This window comes from Limanda limanda, chromosome 9 (genome assembly GCF_963576545.1).
Source record: "Limanda limanda chromosome 9, fLimLim1.1, whole genome shotgun sequence".
NCBI lineage: Eukaryota > Metazoa > Chordata > Actinopteri > Pleuronectiformes > Pleuronectidae > Limanda > Limanda limanda.
Genome location: NC_083644.1, coordinates 17,990,563 through 18,010,683, shown reverse-complemented (window position 1 = coordinate 18,010,683; position 20,121 = coordinate 17,990,563). Strand labels below are relative to the sequence as shown.

The 20,121-nt window shown below is 41.0% G+C and overlaps 2 protein-coding genes across 2 annotated transcripts in view; one reads left to right on the top strand and one right to left on the bottom strand.

Annotated features, from left to right (window-relative positions):
- The first annotated feature begins 689 nt into the window (after nucleotides 1–689).
- elovl8b (ELOVL fatty acid elongase 8b) lies at nucleotides 690–5,630 on the top strand. Its single transcript, XM_061077526.1, has 8 exons — nucleotides 690–973; nucleotides 1,054–1,111; nucleotides 1,987–2,174; nucleotides 2,486–2,566; nucleotides 3,154–3,210; nucleotides 3,309–3,423; nucleotides 4,549–4,676; nucleotides 4,771–5,630. Exons 2-8 carry the CDS (start codon nucleotides 1,054–1,056, stop codon nucleotides 4,939–4,941), a joined length of 798 nt encoding a protein of 265 aa, XP_060933509.1. The 5' UTR covers nucleotides 690–973; the 3' UTR covers nucleotides 4,942–5,630.
- LOC133011189 (zinc finger protein GLIS1) overlaps nucleotides 5,139–20,121 on the bottom strand; it is an 80,324-nt gene continuing 65,341 nt past the window's right edge. Inside the window, exons 8-10 of the mRNA XM_061078894.1 lie at nucleotides 8,136–8,287; nucleotides 7,127–7,282; nucleotides 5,139–7,011 (exon numbers count right to left, since the gene is read on the bottom strand). Coding sequence (XP_060934877.1) covers nucleotides 6,875–7,011; nucleotides 7,127–7,282; nucleotides 8,136–8,287 — 445 coding nt within the window. The 3' untranslated portion in view covers nucleotides 5,139–6,874. The remainder of the gene's footprint in view (nucleotides 7,012–7,126; nucleotides 7,283–8,135; nucleotides 8,288–20,121) is intronic.

The window sequence follows — 20,121 nt, the reverse complement described above, 5'->3', positions numbered from 1 at the left end:
CACACAGAATTTACCAACGTTTTACAGTGAACCAGCAGCAAAGATTCCACCAAGTCTGTGGTTCTTTTCTCAGAATAGACAGCTGGTTTCAGTGTAGCCTACTGATGCTTATAATGATAATGTGCTGATGAGTCACAAAGATTAAATATTCTGTCCGCTTTGAAACCTGCTCTACAGTGAGACAACAAGATGCTCCACATTCCTCGTTTTAACACAGGTGACAGGCTGATCTTCTGACGTTCTACGTGAACATAGCATAGAATTACAACTTCATTCTTGTAATAGTAAAACTTTGTCATAACATTTCCACTTTATTCTAAAAAATTGACTTCTCAAAATATTACCACTTTTTTTATTGAAAACGTATACGTTTTTCCCCTGTTATATTACAACTTATTTATCGTAAATATACAACTTTGTTCTGGTAAGATTACCACTTATTTATAACAAATTTACAACTGATTTCTCTAAATATTATCACTTTTTTGTCATAACAATACCGTTATGTAATTACCTTTTTTTTCTTTTATACATTTTTTTTTATGTGGCGCCTAAAAGTAGAATGCAGAGCCCCCAGCAGGGGTCTATTTGGCGGGAAACAGCGCCCCCTCTGTTGTGACCACGAACCTGCCGCTCTGAACCTGTGAGGAAACAAAGTGAAGCTAAGCGCAGGACGCGGAAGTGAGACAGATGTTCCGGGAAACATCTGCACGTGTGTCTAAAGTCTCCGTGGCGGAAGTTCACTCCACCCGAACCCGTGGAGTCGCCGGTTCGAGTTCCGGGCGCCTCGGATTGTCGTGTTTTCGCTCAGCTGCAGATGATCCTGTTGTCTCCGCTGATCATCGAGGGGCGGACCGCTGCTGCTTCTGGTTCTGAGGGGAACTTGGCTGATAATTATTAACCTCAGGGCTCCAAGCAGCGAGCAAAGGTTCCCGTGGTGTTGTCCCCGAGCCGCCGGAGCACCGTGTGAGAGGTGAGCTGATCCCTCGGCTCTCTGAACGCTGCCGATTTCCCGGTTTCCTCCTCTTATCGTTCACATTCCTCTGTTTCCAGATGACTTCAGCCTGGGAGAGTCTCCTGTCCGCGTACCAGCGCGCACTGGACAATGGAGGTGTGTAATCGTGATCGTTTTCTATCTTCAACATGTGCAGTCGACTTTGTTTTAGCAGCAAACTTGTTTCTGTGTTCAGTGAGTGGGAGCTGCTGCTCCACAGGGACTGCTCTGTGGCCTGTCACATGGTTAACGCCAGGAATTGTATTCTAACATATTTGTTCAGTATACTCACACACACATTTCTATATATATGAAGAACAGGTGTAGAACTCAAGGCTAACCATTCACAAACTCTTTTTGTTTCTTTGTTCAGCTTTATAAAACTGAATTTTGTAATCATTTACAAAGTTGCACATACAGTGTGTCATTTGAACTTGAACGTGACAAAAAACTTTGCAATTCCTGTGCAGACAAAACAACAATAGTGCCTAAACAGAGGTGAAAGATTTCAGAAATCCAATCCATCACGTATATGAATTACTTCCCTGACACATGTCGGGCTGTTGGTTTACTTCCTCATCCTGGTGTCACTCATCTTCCTGCTGGTATTGGAGGTATGTTACAAGGAAGATCAGAGATAAGCCCTTTAAATGTCAGGGGGAAAAAAACCCAAGAGAAAACTTTATCAACAAACTGAATTTAGTTTACATTTACACAATTGTATACAACGTCCCATCTGAGGCTGATGTGGAACAGACAAACTGTAAAAATACGTTTGTGGGAGCAGATACTGGTGTGTGGACATTGTCCTGTTTGGATTTCTGTCACTTCTGTACAGCAGCTAGTGTTTGTCAAGGTTGAACAATTGTCCCTCAGAGGAGGTGAAAGGTCATCAAGCTTTCAAGAATTCCAGCCTAAGATGTGTCCTGACATGTGCTTAATGACAGTTACCTCCCTGACACACAGCTCCACGTTTGTTTGTCATCTTCCAGACAAGCGCACAGACCCCTGGCTGCTGGTCTACTCCCCCTTCCCGATGCTCCTCATCTTCCTGGTCTACCTCAGCGTGGTGTGGGCGGGCCCTCGGATGATGAAACACAGGGAACCCTTCAACCTCAGAGTCGTTCTCATCGTTTACAATTTCTGCATGGTTGGCCTGTCTGCCTACATGTTCTACGAGGTTTGTCAGATCTGCTCTTTGTTTGTGTAAGCCAAGGGGCCAAGACTAACCCAGAGGGGCCAATTATATGTCACAATCCCTGATCCAGTAAAGTGCATATCTGAGTCATTCCTTGTTTACTGCTGTCTTCATAGCTTTGAGCAAAGCCACAAAGCAATGAATGTGTTTTGAAAACGGTTCTTTGTTGAAGCACATTGTGCAGATTTCAGCACCTGGATCCGCCCCTGACCCTGAGAATGAAAAATATGTCTTTTTTAAATATAAATATATAAATATTTCATTCATGACATTATTGTGTTTTACGTTTCTAGTTCCTGGTCACGTCGTTGCTCTCAAACTACAGCTACCTGTGTCAGCCTGTAGATTACAGCAACAGCCCTCTGGCCATGAGAGTGAGTACATGAGGGTTTCTCACATACAACGTTTCAATCTGGAGAGTTGTGTTGCCATGTGTGAGCTGAGACCTGATGTCATCCTGGGTGAAAGGAGGTGTGGCTGTATGGTGTGGAAAGCATAGACTGTGCAAAGGTGGGAATGAGACGATTGTCTGCTGCACTATGATTGGCTGATTGAGATTGTGGCAAAATCTGATTGGATAACTACAAGCAACCAGCCAGTCAGCTGATCAGAAGAGGCGGGGGAGTTTGAAAGTATTGTAAATGAATGGAACATAGAGAAAGTCTGATAGAACTTAAACCGAGCTTAATTTGGTCACTTTGTTTGTTAGAATTAATTATGTTTGGATCATAATTCAAAGTAAATTTTTTTTCTACCTGACGATTGGCTGTATATTCACTTTTACTTTATTCATCATTCTATTAGCTCCCTTCTATCTTGCACCTGTCTGTGTTTATATTTTGCGTGCAATCTGTTCAACATGACGTGCGCCAGTGAGATTAATAAAGTTGTTTGAATTTAATTTAAATGCGTTAATAACAATATGTAAAACCCAGCCTCCTCCACTGTGCCCTCCGTCCAGATGGCCAGAGTCTGCTGGTGGTTCTTCTTCTCCAAGGTCATCGAGCTCAGTGACACGGTGAATATCACGTTAAAACATTTTCACATTCTGTCGAGTAGTGAGAAATCAGAGTCGTAACTCCAACAGCCTCCTCTGCTCCTCCTGTGTATGAGCAGGTCTTCTTCATCCTGAGGAAGAAGAACAATCAGATCACGTTCCTCCACGTCTACCACCACGGCACCATGATCTTCAACTGGTGGTCGGGGATCAAATATGTGGCCGGGGGACAGTGTAAGTCAACTTATGTAGTTATTCACTCCCAAATATAAAAAAACGTAAAGCATTTAATCCATTTTTTCCCATGAGTAGTCAGAGCATCAGGTTCCTCTGTGACAGAGCTCCATTGTTGTAGAGACACATTCAGACGAGTGTCCCCACTGCACTGAGTGACACAGTCCTTCGTCAGGACAAACAGCAGCACTGTGGTTTATGGTGAATTGATGCATTCACCATCACGCTGCTGTAAATACTCGTACTGTGGACTTGTACTCGTGTATAAAATCCACAGCTGACAATCTTCCACAACACGTGACAGCAACCTTTGCTCCTGTTTGATCACTTTACATAAACGTGTGACTTCTGAATCTCTGAGTCTTCAGTAGAATGACGAGGAAAGTTCACCTCCTGTCAATAAAACCTTTCTGTGGAGAAGCCAATCGGCAGCATGGCACGAACGTTGACCCTTTGAACTTGTGACCTTTGCTCAACATTTATGTATGAGACCGTACGATGATGCAATACGACGTAAAGAAGCCTTTTTGTTATGTAATGATTTTACAATATTATAGATAAGGTAAATGGACTATTACCAGACTCCACTATCACATTTATCATGTGCAATGTTCATATCACGTTTAAACACTTAGCAAAATTAACAGAATTTATCATACGTGTGACTAACTTTACTGCTGCTGTTTGCTCTTTGCCTATTACCAAGATCTGTGTTTACCTATATTTAATTGAAGAAATTCATTTTATAATTCATTTGCTGATTTTTTTATTTCCCCTATATAGTTTATTCTTTATATTTCTATATCTTCCTTTTTAAATCTTTTATCACAGGCACAGTTGGATTTGAGGATGACAAGTTTCATAATTTAGTTGTTTGCATAATGCCTCTTAAGTTCTTGATGAATGAATCATAGTGAATCTGAAAGTGGCCGATTTGTGAGTACTTTTGTCCTTTTAATTTCTTTGCTGAAGACTTGTAGTTGAAGTGGAGAATTTTTTTTTTATATCAATACTCAAAAACTAGCTTTTCTCATTATTTTGGTCCATTTCATTATTCGATGATGATGCTTTCTATTGCTTTTCTTGATTTTTTGTGCTTCTTTCTATTTTTACCACATCCTGCAGCGTTCTTCAACGGGATGGGCAACAGTTTCGTTCACATCGTCATGTACTCGTACTACGCCCTGGCTGCCATCGGCCCACACATGCAGAAGTACCTGTGGTGGAAACGTTACCTCACGTCCCTGCAGCTGGTGAGTGGCCCACGCTCTGCGTGACAGGAATCAAACATGTGCACACAGAATGTCTTTTAGAACCAATCTGAACTTTTGTCGACTGCCCCTCCAGGTGCAGTTTGTGATCTTCCTCGTGCACACGGGTCACAACCTGTTAGCCGAGTGCGACTTCCCCAACTCCATGAACATGCTTTTGTTTGGTTACTGCGTCACCCTCGTCATCCTCTTCAGCAACTTCTATTATCAGAGCTACCTCAAGAGCAAGAAGAAGCAGAAAGTATAAGAAGCAGTCACTGCAGCACTCGTCCACTAGAGGGCACAACAAGCCTACAGAATGAGGCTTTTTCTCATCATCAACAGTCTGAGCTCATTCACAGAAGTTGTATGTCTGTAAGAAAAAATACACTGTTCAGGTTAATAAAGCTTCACACTCCTCTCTGCATTATTTTAATTATTAAAAAAGAGCCATTGAGTGACCAAACCATTTATTATATCTTAAACTGAGAAATGACAAACATTCAAATGATTGTTGTTAACAAACTGTACATTTTATACACATGTAATGAAGGAGTTTGTTGTTTTTCCTGCAGTATTGCAGAATGAATGAGCCCCTCCTCTGGAAGTAAATGCAAAAGTACAGAACACTTGACAACAAAAAGAGAAGAAGAAAAGCAAACACACGGCAAAATGATATATTTTTCTCTACACCTCAGTCTGGAACACATCAAAAGATGTAGTTCAGAGAGAGAGAGAGAGAGAGAGAAAACACGAGAGGAGGGAGAGGACGTTTTTATTTAACGTCCGTTCAGGAGTTTTGTATCGTCTGTAGTTGACATGTCAAAGCCGAGGAAACGTGGAAGCTTTGTCTGATTGAACTTTGTACGTAAGTGTGTACGTGATTGCACCAACGTAAACCGAGTCACTATCTGTACATGATGGGTTCTTGATCAATAAATGTGGTTCTGAAGCTCAGAGGGAAAGTTTCTGTCTCTTATGTTATGATTGTTTTAAAAAGTCATATTTTTCCACTACTTAAAAGAGGAGACTTCCATTTGATTTGTTTAAAATCAATAAAACCTCTGAACTAGAAACTGATCAAATCATTTTAAAAGTTTTTCCTTTAACATATTACATTTTTTTTTTCAACCGAACAGTTTCCCAACTGTATGTTTAAATTGCAGATCACAAGACAGACCTGAAAGCTCTCAGAGTGATTGATGAAACTTTCATAATGTTTTGGGGGATGCAAGAGACAGGAAGGACAAAATCAATTCCAACAAAGGAGAGACGTCCTGACTTCTACCTGAAATACCTGATCCCAATATTCACATAGTGAATCCCTGCAGGAAGACAACTCCCTGCAGGTGAAATACACTCATATTCAAAACCTGCACATCCCGAGTTCATAACAGAGGCTCTCTGTTGTAAATCTGTCTCCAGCTCAATCCCAAATAACCCTCATGACCTCACTATGACATCATTGGGACTATTTTCTCAGACATTAGAAAGCAGAAGTTGTTTTATAGTATTGAGAATTAAATTAGCTGATGTGAATGAGTAAAATCAGTGGAGAGTCCCTCATATCTTTGTTTATTTTCTTTTAAATAGTTTTCTTTCGTCCTGAAAATGGTTTATTTACAACCAGGAAGAATCTCTTTTCAGTTTTACTGGTCATGACATGAGACAGTTTTGTTTTAAGGGTTCACATAGTGTTTCGTAAATAACCTAAACTGACTTCAAGAGATTATGTTTTTACCCTCTGTCTGTTTGTTGGTTGGTCTGATTGTGACTTACATTACACAAAAACAACCGAACAGATTTCCATGAAACTTGGTAGAAGGATGTGGAGGCGCAGATCTGTAAAGAATATGAAAGATTGGGAGTTTTTCAACGTTTACAATGATAATTTATGAAGTTTGATAAGAAGAGCCAGGCACATTAAGGGAACTGATATCTACAAGTGTGTGATGAAATCCTTCAGTGTGGTTTAATTTGAGAAGACTGTTGGGCCCTGGCGGCGGAATGTGCTCTACTGAGTGTCATTCTAATTTGGTCAGTTTCATCATCCATCTGACACCTGCAGTAAGTCTGTGGGACCTGGAAGAAAACAGGAACTAAAGGAGAAGTGTCCCGAGTGTGTGAAGACACATGTGAAGGAGTCGGACTGCATCCTGGTAAAGTGTGAGTGGTGAAGCGTGTCCTGCTCCACTGCTGCTCTATGTCTCTGTGTAGATGGATGACATGTGGCTCAGGCTGCGGTCGAAGCTGCCAACCTGGAAGAAAATGCTCTCCTCTGGGCTGGACGTGTACTGGCACCCTGCGTTGCCCTGCAGCTCCTGGGTCAAGTTGAATCCTGGAACAGACATGATGAACGGGTTTAAAATGTCTGATAAAATCATTCAGGTTATCTTTTAGGATCTGTTTCCTTTATGATTCTGGAAATTAGGGCCAAGGTAAATCGTCATTACCCGAAGAGCCGGCAGTGCTGGTTGACATGTGGAAGCCATTGTGCTGATGGGAAGTGTAGGCGTGAGAATCTCCGGGGACGTGGACACCACCGACCGTCTGCTCCATCCTGTAGGAGTCTCCAAAATGGAAGCAGCTCTGAAAGCTGCCTTGGTATTCTAGGAAATGAGGGAGGATGTTAAAGAGGGGATGAGACGAAGAAAGAGAAGAAAAATAGAAGCCTGACTTGATCAACTGCCACCAGCGTCTATGGCCGATTGTTTCCAGGGTCAGTGAGCGTCCGCTCCATCCGGCTGAAACTTAATGGGACTCTCAAATTATGACAATGCTATATTTGTGCTCGAGCTACCTCTGCCAGCCCCATAGTGTGTAACGTTCGTCCCCATCGTCTCAGTTCGTACTCAGAATCGACCGCAGGAGTCACGATAATGGGGAAGCAGCCTTTCCACGAGCGCTATTACGCAACTGCCTGACCACAGCGCGGTTAGCGAGACGTCCATGTGTAGATCTTTACAGGGAAAACAGTGTTTAAGGCATTAGGAAAAAGGCTCGGGAGTGACAGCTGAGCCTTCCAATGTTCGGGCGCTGAGAGACAGCTGAACACATGAGCCAGCGTTTTGTTGGCTAATTCGGTGCAGGGAAAAGGCTTCCGGCGTGTGGTTTTCCCCACTCAGTTTCTTCGACTGTAATCTCTCTGTCCTAAAAACGCTCCGACAGAGCCACAGGGCAGTATCACTGCTCCGACTTCCTCTCTCTCAGGCCTTTCTTGTGGCTCTGGTGGTGCAGACACAGAGATGTTAAGATATCTAAGTGTATTTAAATGACCGGGCCCTGGGAATTCCTTCAAAAGGACATCATGCAAGAGTAATAGACGGGTTATATGTTGCTGACTCACCTGCCACGGGAAATACAATTTTAAACGCTAATAGACATTTTCAAATTCAATCCAAAACAGATTTCCTGAAACAATTTTAGGTTACATTCAGCCAGATGTCTGGAGGTCCATCTCACCGTCATTAGCAGACTGATGATGGTGATAGTGAGAGTAGGGCTTTTGGTGAGGGTGGACATGCTGTTTGTCCAGAGGCGGAGGCTGCGGTGGTGGAGGAGGAGGAGGCGTGCCTGTTCCCTTCATCCCAGGAGACAGGAGGGGGCCCGACACCCTGAGGGAGACACAGAGAGGCAGGGTGAGACATACTGTATGTGTTCAAAGCACTTAACAGTGTCGATCACTTTTCAATAAAGTGCTTCATGCAATGTGACATCCTCATCAAAGCCCGAGCTGCACGGCGGCGAGCGAACCACATGATCGGACAAACCCAGCGTGGCCGTCAATGATCCTCCGCACGCTGAGGAAGAAACAGTCCAGGCGTGTGGAAAACTTTGGCTCCCCACACGTAATCGTTCCTCCCACCACATACTGTGATCTTATGTCAACAAACGGGAGAGTGTGCATTCAAGTGAAACCAACCCCCCCACCCCCTGCTCCCCTCTCCCCATTCACACACAAGTTCATGTACACACACCACACGCACACACACACCAGGCGCCCACCATGGCAGTGACCCCAGGCTTTGTGGCCTGGAGAAAAGAGGGCACCATCGTGTTTACATTCACGATGTCTGAGTGAAGGAATATTAAGATTACATGTTTGTGACTCTGTGGCCTCGAGTCTGTGTTTTGAGAATATTGATTGTTTAAATAAAGGTTTGTCCATGTTACTGGATACATTTGTCATCATGACACAGAAGTAGGCAAATCACATTTAGGGACGTCATCAGTTTAAACTCTACATCACTTTGCACTGAGTGATATTTAAACGAACAATATGTAACTTCTGAGGGTCTCTCAAATAAAACAACAACAAACGACCTAGTTTGTTGATGTTGTGAAGCAGCGTGGGATCTTGGGGGCGTTCACTGCCATTGCTGATGAAAATCTTCCTGTTACTGGATGAGGTTAAGTATTAAAGTTGTATTCACGTTAGGCAGCAAATGGAAATGAATAGTCATGATTTATTACAAGTAACCAATACAAAACAGCTGAGTGGCTTTGAGAGTGTTTTTCATTTGTCATATATCGTTTGCCGTGGAAGTTATAGCAGAGCTGAGTAAAGCCGACCAAAATTAATTGATTTCTCTGGGTTTGAACATTGTTGACACATTGGATAATGTTAATACACAAGTAAATAAAATACGTAACAGGTCATTAGATATTGTAATGAAGAATTGTTACTAAATATATTTTAATTGGAGAATATTGTGGACTTTTGTTCAGTCTCAATTCACCTTATTTGTGATATCTCTATGGTTTAAAGGCAAATGGTGAAAAGTTATGATCATAGCAGCTGTAACCATCATAGTTAAAAAGGCCCACACTTTCAAAACCTGCAGTATTAATTGTATCCTCTACGTCATGGTTCATTGAGCTCCCGCACAAGCTTTCATTATTATCAGAGAACAAGTTCTGCATGACATCCTATCGTCTAACATGAAAAGTATGCTGCTGTCACGATGGCTTTTAGTTCTGTCAATGCTGTGAGCAAAGGAATGGTTTTCCTCACATTTGTATAGTTACGTCATGACTTTGCTGAGAGATGTCCTCCTCGTGTGATGTGATGTGATGGCAGTTTAACGTGTCCTGAGACTATAAAGGAAGGAGAAGCTTTATGAATACTCCTGTTCGATTTCTTGCGAAGTGATTGAGAAAATTGATACCATTCTTGTGTCTGTGCAACAAAATGTGACGCAAAGAGCCGAGAGATTGTTAGTTTAGTTTGGGAAAACGACTGTAAACAGAGAGAAACTGATCAGTCCAAAGGCTTGAACAAAAACTATCAGCAACTGTCTCATATCCTCATTTATTTCATCGATGTAAAAACCAAAATGTAACATTAACAGGTTGTAGCGTGTTAATTAGTCATGGTTAGAAATGTTTTCATCTTTAGACACAGCCAGGCTAGTTGCTAAACATGTCAAACTATTCTATTACCACATCTGGTAATTGTTCACACACTAAAATGTTACATGTGAAATTTAACAAGATACTCTAATTGAACAAAGGTTTAATGACTTCATGTTGAACACTTGACATTAACTTGAAGAAACAACAGCGATAAAGACTGATATCGAACAGACCTGCCTTTAAAAACAGAGCCGGCCAATCGCCTCCCTCCAAATATTCAGCAGCTACTTACTACCCTCTCACGGCTGCATATCAGGAATGCCAACTCATAAACTGCTGCTGTTGCTGTGTGTCTGTGTGGTAGCATATGGTTTGCACTAAGCGCTATATGAACGTGATGACAGAGTGTTGCTGGTTGCTGGCCGGGCTGGAGACTAGGATATGACCTACTGGTCCGTGCACCAGTCATGCCCCCGCCGCCAAGTGACTGGCAGTGGCTTTTGGCAGAGAGTCAGCGATGAAAGGAGATGCTAAACAATGTCAAACGAAAAGTGCAAAATGCTGCTATATTTACTTTACAGTTTAATTAGCTGCAAGACGCAGCTTCAGGCTTGTGATGGGAATTTTGTATTTAGACATGTTCAAATGGAACAGATTACATTTATATAGAAAGAAGTTTACTGAAAGATGTATTTCTGTGTTTAAGACTCATAGTCAGAGTTTAGCTCAAGTTAACACTATGCATAATGCTCTTGAAGGGCCTTATAGACGTGGCCTTCTCAGTCTAGTGTGAACAAAAGGTTTCTCAACAGGGGCCAATTAAGTCTTCTGCAGCAGGGAGCTTCAAAGGCTAATAGGTGTGACCTGCAGAGACAGGAGATCTCTGAGAAACTCAACGGGTCTGGAACAAGATGCGTTTAGCATCTTGTTCAAACTTCAAAGAGACCGCCAGAGACCAATGTCTGGTCTTCCTGTAAACGACATGGAGAGAAGCTGATTGGACAAATGTATTTTACTGTGGAGAGGAGGGATCTGATTGTATAAATGGAGTGTACTTTTGAGAGCTCATCGCCATTGCCCTCATATCTGTCACCGTGATGTTTGAGCTCTGTGCCATTAAGGTCAAGTCTGTTGTCGTGACTTGACCTTTGTAAACCGTCCGCAGACGGTTTGAATTAAACATCCAGAATTGATAATTGCTTGTTGTGTCATGATATGTAATAATGTCCCATTACATTTGGCTGTTGTTGGCAGTGACATCCACGTGAGCGACTCTGGCTCTCGGTGCTGAGGGTAGGTAATTGCGCCGGGGCAGTACGTTTGGAACTAAACCTTTATTATTTCAGTGGGCCTGATGTTCTGAGAATCCGGAGTGCTCACTGAGGTGGGCTAAAGAACCGACTGGGACAGGCAAGCAGTTTCATTCTGGTAAAGTATAATTCTTGTTTTTAGATCTTTTAAGGAAAAAGGTCCAAAGAAATTCACTCATTCAGGGAAGTGAGTTACAGACGTGTATATACTAAGGAGGTCTTAGAGACCGGTGTAGGATTCACAATAAGCTTAATAGGTTAAGATTCTTTTCAAAAAAAGATCAAAATGTTAAACAGGGTTTAGCGAAAGAGTTTAATGCTAAATTACTTTAATATTGGGCGCTGCGGCATGCTCATAGTTATTGTAAACAAGCAGAAGAGTAGAATATAAATATATAATAGTATTATTATTTTGAAATGGAGGAAAAGCTGTGACAGAGAGACCTAGGCCAGGTCTGTATCGTCTCAGCATAGCTAATCTGTTGAAAAATCTGATAAATTCCCATACATTTTATACCTGCATGTGTCTTGTTTAAGAGAAATGTGAAATTAAGTTTTCTCTAAGGCGATTTGATTCATGCAGAGTTTTAGAATTGTATTAGAGGAATTAAAATTAAAACTTAGTAATTACAAGAGGTGATTACAGTGGCAATATTATAACTGAAGGGGTTTTTCTCATTGTCTCTTAAAAAGTGTTTTGAAGGTGAAAGGTTACTATCAACGTTACACAAATGTTGATGATTTGATACAAGTAACATGCATGATTTGATGAGACTAATCTGAGAATTACAGCTGAAAAAGAAAAAGTGAGGAGTGAGTGAGAGAGGATTTCTTGGAATTCTCAACACTGGAATAAGGTGAGTATAATTTCAATCATATTTGGGATATATGTGTAAGTTTTAAAGGCTTATATCAAAAGAAAGAGAAAAAGATTCAGATCAATCTTAAAACGAATTTGAAAATAGACGTTTTTTAAGAAATAGGAAAATAATTGGCTTTAGAAATTAATTCTGAAACATTAGGGTCTTTTCCATATCAGTAGAACTTAAATTCCCAAAAGATTCGTATTCTACTGAATAAATCAGAGTTTAAATTGATAAACAACCATTACAGAGATGAATTTACCACAGATTTCTTCTCCTACAGTTCAAGATATGGTTCTGAAGTATGGTCATTATAGTGTTACACAGTTTGGCTTGTGGGTAAAAAACTATGATTTTCCAAACACAGGGAACATAACTTTAAATCAGTTGAAGCAACTTAAGATCAAATTGCTCATTGAACAAGAACGAAGCAAAGAAGCAACAAGAGGGAGAGATGTGGAGCTATTTGTGCCAGACTGGAGAGCATTTGAGTGTTGGTTGACTGAAGTCAACATAAGAGACAGTATACAGAAGGAAGTAACCGAAATAATCTCCAGGTATCAGTCTCTCCAAATAGGTTCTGATCTGGATACATTTCCACTGAGAGGGAGATCATGGAGACAGAGCAGCCATCAAGAGCAGACCATGATGGAGAGAGAGAAGTTCAACAAAACTTCATATAAGTAAGAACACAGCTGCAGACACCATGTGAATTAATGTTACACATAAAGCATATGGTTAACATTATTATAGTTAAATTAGAAATCAATAAAACTAATTGCTAAAAACACACAAATTAAATCTATTTTTAGGTTCAGGAACTAAAAGTACCAGTAAATATGTGTAAATAGTGTGATATTACTTTTAGAATGAATGTTATATAGCTCATAATGATAGAAAAACATATGCAAAGGTTGTAGATAGATCCATTTTTATCATTGGGGTTTAATAATGTGGTTAGAGGCTAAATGCAAGACAAACATTTATCTCTGTTGTCACTTTACTGCTGGGTAAAATTTAGGGGGAAGATAGAATAGTATGCTAAATTTTAAAACAGCAGGGCAGTAGTGGAAGACAGAGTTGAATAACATCTGCATTTATTTAAACGAGAAAGGGGGATCTGACACAAGCGTATCAATGGATGATCCGAGACAAATTTCTCACCTCTAAATTAACATCCTCTTGCAAAGAGCAAGGGGAGAGATCAAATTAGAGCACAAATGGTATTTACTTAGATTTATCTAAACACTTGGTAAGACAAATTTAGTTTAAAAGGTTATATAGTAAGTAAATTAAGGATAAAATAAGTTTGGTTGCATTTAGAATAAGTAAATACGGTGTTGTCTCAGTAGTTTTTGATAGATACATTGGCTATAAGAAAAGAAAATACATTTAATCAAATTAAAAGATTTTAAAAGGAAGGTTTAAAGTTAATCGCAAACGATTTTCTTTCATGCTAAATCACATTGGGGTTTCTGAACACATTTCTGCATGAAAATGTATTTCTTTGATGTAATTGAATGACATTTTTAGTTTTGTTGTAAACATTATTGATTTTTCTGAGTTGATAACAGGTACTATCATGTTTGTGAAACGGACACATATATGATTTTGGTCTGATCAGAAGAGCAGACGCAATAGAAAAGAATATCTGAAATCTTCTTGTGGAATATGAGTAATCTTTTGTTTAAACAGAAAAACTTTTTCCTTTAGGGGAAAAGCAACAGATGCAAAGTTTCAAGCAAGTCTCAGAGCAATGGCAGCTTCTGAGAGAACAGAGTAATGTGATATGTGTGATACTTTGAAATAAGACTTTACTAGTGTCATATGCTGTAACAATGATATTTGCTGGAGAAAATAACGTTCACTTTTCAACAGCTAGGAGGTTCAGCTATGATACAGTATTGTTTTGGATGATAGACATTACTATTTACAAATAGAAAGTTTTTAACTAGGAAATTCTTAACTTTATCAGTAGAGCAGATTTAAATGGTTAACAGCTGATTACTGTGAAACTGAAGTGTTTGATGACAGGTTTTCAGCATCACAGTGTGATAACGAATGACAGAGGGGTTTTACGACTCTGTTTGAAACAAAGGAAAACCGTCCCCATCATTACATGCATGGACCAAAGAGATGCAAATATGCTAGTGGCGAGAGTGTCAAGATTTACACAGATAGCTTGTTTGCATGGGGGTTCTGCATGTGATTTGGGCTGAAGAAGAAATTCATGAGATTGACTTCACACCATTGTCTTGCCTTGACTGTGTTACTGGTTGCAAACAGTATGCAGTCTGTAGAGGACATGGAAGGCATTTGAATGATTCTTAACACTGACATTTAATGTGGGTTACAGGAGCGGTTAGCAAGACTACATCGAACTAAATTTTTTTTAGAATGCAGATTTGGGTTTATTAGTTTAGGAATTAAGTAGTCTTGATAGACTGTGTTTTGTTTGGTGGTCGATGGACTTTTGATGTGGGATATGGATGATTTTGTTCAACCTGTGTATGTTTTCTCATTAGGTTGGATTGACACATGACTGGAGTCAGTGTGTCAAGAGAGAGGAGTAACATATGCTGGATATAGATGAATTGGGTTATTGGGTGTACACAAGAAACACTCTAAATAATATTCAATAAAACTTTTTTAACAGAGTTATGTAATTTGAGTTACAAATAAAATAAGGACATCCAGATTCTACAAGATTGACATCCACCTCAAAACAAACGGTTTAATCATTTATAGAGAGGTTTAATAAAGATTAAGTTAAATAAAGTAGGTTAGGGAAATAAATAAATACTGTTTTGTTTTATGACATGATTTCTATGCAAGCAGAAGTGTTTCCCAAACATCTAAACAGGATTCTCCAGCGGTGAAACAGATACTGTTCGGAGAACTCATTCCATGATGGAAGATTTCAAAAGGATGTCCGCTGACAAGGGTAACATATTCATAAGTATAGCTTTATGGATACTGGTGAGTATGAGTATCAACACAAGGCAACATCATGCCACATCCCGCCAGGGATGGGACAGTGGAGAGAGAAGGAAGTAAAAAACAAACATAACAAACACATTGAAAAACACATTGAAAAACAAACTGGTAGATATTGTTTTAAACTGTTTCCTGTACTCTTTAAAATCCACAGGCAGACGAGGAGATTCTATCTAAATCCATGGAGAGAGGACTGCGTGACCTGAAACCAGGAGACTGGATTGTGCTTAAGGACGTGCGGATGGAAGAAGAAGACGACGTCGATGGAACGAGTGCAAGCCAAATGCCTCTCAACACAGATGACAGGAAGGTCGCAGAGGTCAACCTGGAGATGAGGGCCAACGCAGGAGGATTTCCAGAGCCAGGGGTGGATCTACAGGACGGGAAGTGCTTTGTGCCAGTGTGTGAGCTTCAGTCTGAAATTTTTAGGTGTTGCAAGGAGAGTCAACACATTTGAAGAGCTACACGCTGAACACAACCGCACCAACAGGAGATCAGCAACACATGATTATACGACTGAGAAGCATTCAAGGGAAAAGAGATGGTTTCCCTGCTCACGAATGCTTGGCAGGAACAACATCAAATTTCTGATCATCAAAGTCAGAGCATACAAGATGTCTCTGAAACAAGATGTTCTTCAACAAGGAGGTGTTCGACACACGATCAGGACGAAGTGTGGCACCAACACAGTGAACATTTTGATAATATGATGATCATCATGTTAATAATTGTAAAATACGTTATTGAAGTTTGTAGAAACTGATCATTTTCAATTGTGTAACTCTGTTGTATTGTTTTTGCGCTAAGACTAGTGTTACTTCTTTAATTCACATATCCTGGAAAATTCCCAATCTAAATGATGAGATGTTATAAAGATGTTGATCCCAGATGGATAAAAAGGGAGGAATTGTGATGGGAATTTTGTATTTAGACATGTTCAAATGGAACAGATTACATTTATATAGAAAGAAGTTTACTGAAAGATGTATTTCTGTGTTTAAGACTCATAGTCAGAGTTTAGCTCAAGTTAACACTATGCATAATGCTCTTGAAGGGCCTTATAGACGTGGCCTTCTCAGTCTAGTGTGAACAAAAGGTTTCTCAACAGGGGCCAATTAAGTCTTCTGCAGCAGGGAGCTTCAAAGGCTAATAGGTGTGACCTGCAGAGACAGGAGATCTCTGAGAAACTCAACGGGTCTGGAACAAGATGCGTTTAGCATCTTGTTCAAACTTCAAAGAGACCGCCAGAGACCAATGTCTGGTCTTCCTGTAAACGACATGGAGAGAAGCTGATTGGACAAATGTATTTTACTGTGGAGAGGAGGGATCTGATTGTATAAATGGAGTGTACTTTTGAGAGCTCATCGCCATTGCCCTCATATCTGTCACCGTGATGTTTGAGCTCTGTGCCATTAAGGTCAAGTCTGTTGTCGTGACTTGACCTTTGTAAACCGTCCGCAGACGGTTTGAATTAAACATCCAGAATTGATAATTGCTTGTTGTGTCATGATATGTAATAATTTTCCATTACAGGCTCCACATGTTTTTGCTTTTATCAGCGGAGATGATCAAAAAAACGAATCAAAAATCAACTCTGGGATTAAGTCTTTTTATTGCTTCGAAATGAGATGTTGTGTTTTTGCTTCTGTTTGTCTTCTTTCTTTGAACTGACTCCCTGAAGTCTAGTGGAGAGATAAAATGTATTTTGGCAGTAACCTGTGTTTCCTATCATATTGATAGTAATTAAGTAATTGTAGCTTGACTTTAACTTTTTTACTTTCTACAAATGTTGTACTTTTACTTAAACTGAACTGTACTACACTATACGTTGCAGATTTTACATACAAAACTAACAATCAGCCGACAAAATGCGGTACATTATCTTCAACCCAATAGTATTTAAAGTACTATTGGCTCATACTCTACTTTAGTAAATGTAATAACAAAGGACTGTTACTTGAAAGAATGAACAATTGTTAGCGGAAAGTCTCACTCCAGTAGCTTGTTGCACTTAAACCCTAAAACTCTTTGTCTTTTATCCTCACATTTACATATTCAAAATGTTTGTCAAGAAAAAAAATCCCACTATGGCCTTAAAATGACTTAAATGTAGCTCCACACGTTCTTTCCTGTCATGGCTGGGATGGATGAACATGCAAATGTGCCCCCTGCTCCTCGTCTCCCCACCCTCACAGCGCCACCTCAGCTAAGGAGCTTTTTCAAGCTAATGAGGCCCACCCACAGGTTGAAAGGTTTGGTTTCTTAGATTTGTGAATCCCATAACTAGCCTGCACTTTATGATGTTGGACACGAAATATTTTTGACTGCCACATAACAGGGAGTCTTGTCGTGACCGCTCGTGTTGCAACCTCCACAACCTCAGACGGACTGCACACCACACAACTGGAGTATTGTGGAGAATACATCTAGCAAGCCATGATATGTAATTCATCTCTTATCTTTCGCCTGCATTCAAGCATGTGTGAACATACCCTTAAAGTGAATACATAGCCATGGCATTGGCTGTTATTTTGCTCAAATTATGTCTTTTATTACATAAAAGCCACAAAGGATACACGTTAACATGTTTAAAAACTTGATTTTCACCGGAGGCAGACTTTAAGTAAAAGATCTGAACACTTTCTCCAGCTTTCATTATAACTGTGACATAAACAAAATGAGGGACTTTCCAAATCCAAAGTTCGCAGAATTAGCCAATGAAAACAATTTAAATTTAGGAGATAGAGCTGATCCCTTTAAAAGTGACAACAAATCGGAAGACTATCTGGAGGTTACCCCTCTTGTCATTGTGTAAATGTTCATATAGGTATCAGATTTAACAGTATATGGACTACACTTGACCTACATGTCTGTGCCGACAAAACTGAAGAGGCTTGTGTGACACCATGTGTTAGTTCAGCACTGGAGAAGCTTGCTGTTAGCGAGCGTGTCTAATCCACAGGTTGGCATAGGCCCAGTGCATGGCCATGTGTTCCTGTGGAGAGCACCGTTCCCCCGGGAGCTGCTGTCAGCACAAACTCGGGAAACAGTTATACTGTTCATATTTTTACGAGCTGCCTCTATGTGCAGCTAAAGTGAATCATAAGCTAATCACTGCCAGCTGCCACTGGCCCCGCTCTCTAGCTCTCTAGCTCGCTAGCAGCTCGAGTTTGAGGTATGAGGGGAATCTTTCAAATGCCACATTAATCTCTCCTGTGATGTTCATCTTCACTGACCATCCTGCATGCTCTCCTTTTTCCAACCGGCCCACCCACTTTTGTTCCGCGGCAATGAGAGCGGTTTGACCATTGACCTGTTGGTTCCTGAAGGTAGAGCTGGAGGGGAATTTTAAGGTGAGGCCATCCGATTGATGGACTCTATTTCATAAATACAGAGAAGGTCATTAGGTTAGGGAGGATGGAGAGAGAGAGAGAGATGTAAAATACTGACTTCTATGGTCGGACTTGGGAGATGTTAATGTGAGGTCTTTTTGAAAGGCCTGAGGAGCTAAAAGGTTTACGAGACGCAAACCGTCGCTCACGCCAGTGGACACCAGCTAGGCGAGTTCGACTTGAGCAGCTCTGTGAATTTTTCTGTGAGTAATATTGGAAAGCTGATGTCATTCTGGGAATGAGCTTTGGTTCTACTCTGAAGTTGTTGGCTTAACTCCAGCCTTACAGAACGCCACGAGAAGATGAAGAGGACATTCCGACCTGGCCTGTCTGAAGCTGCCCTGGAGCCACACAAGTCCAGACAAAATGACTTGTGTTCAGGTATGCGATTCATGGACGTCATCACTACAGGAGTGCAGCTATTGTCCAGAAACATTACGACTTATTGTTTTTAAAGAGAAGCTGCATTGCAGTCTTGGCTCTGTGAGCGGAGGCATGAGGGGATGGAAAGAAAAGCCGAAGATTCATGAACAGTCCTGCTCTGCTCCTCGTTTGTCTTCCTTCACCTGCAGCTAACTGTCCCACCAGGGAGCAGGGATCAGACCCTGTCCTCTGCAAACCCCACATTCCCCACAAACACTCTCCGCCTGCCCTCTCATCTCCACCCCCTCCGTAGCCGATCAGTAAGCCCTGCTGATGGATGACGGGGGCTTCTCTGGCGCTGATCGGTGGGAAAGCTTCTGGTTCTGGTTAGCAAGCTAAAGCTTTGCTTGTGAGACAGACTACAGCATCCTGGCTAAAGCTAAGCCAGCCCCGCAGGCCCTGCAGTGTGAAGAGCAAAGCTAGGGTTGGGGAATATTTCTTAGGCCCTGGATACTATAAGAAAGATAAGATGCACCAAATGCAGAAGATTCGTCCTTAATCACCGTACTTCCTGGAGGAATTTTGGCAGTAAATAATCCGATTTTTGTCCTTTGAGTTAAGTGTTTGCGTAGACGGGTTAATTGAAGACTACATGTTATTAACTGAGCGCCACAAAATGAGCGAGTGCCCACAATCCGCCATGAGCGACTACCTCAAAAGTGTTTGGGTTATGAGATTGACACTCGTTTTCTGGATCACTGGAGAATGATAATGGCTGGAAGACAGACAGTGTAGAGTTACAAGAACGTGGACGTCCCCCTTCAGTTCAGGGACTCTTAATGTAGCTCTGTGCCGTCTCTGCCGTCACTCTAATTAAATTAGCCCATGTCAATCATTGCCAAGGTATCAAACCGGCTCAGTATTTATAATATTTGCAGAGGGGCTCTAATATCAATACCTGGGTAAAGGCCGTAGAGACTCCCCTCTGCAATTATATAACCACATATGGCCGAAGCAGTGAATGACAACATTTACCACCCATCTCTCTGAAGAGCACCGGCCACCGTGGACGAACAACCATCTCTGTGAGAGGGAGGCCCTACACACACACGTGCCACACCAATCACCAGGTGCATTTTACCTGGTATAATTTAATATTAGCTTCAGA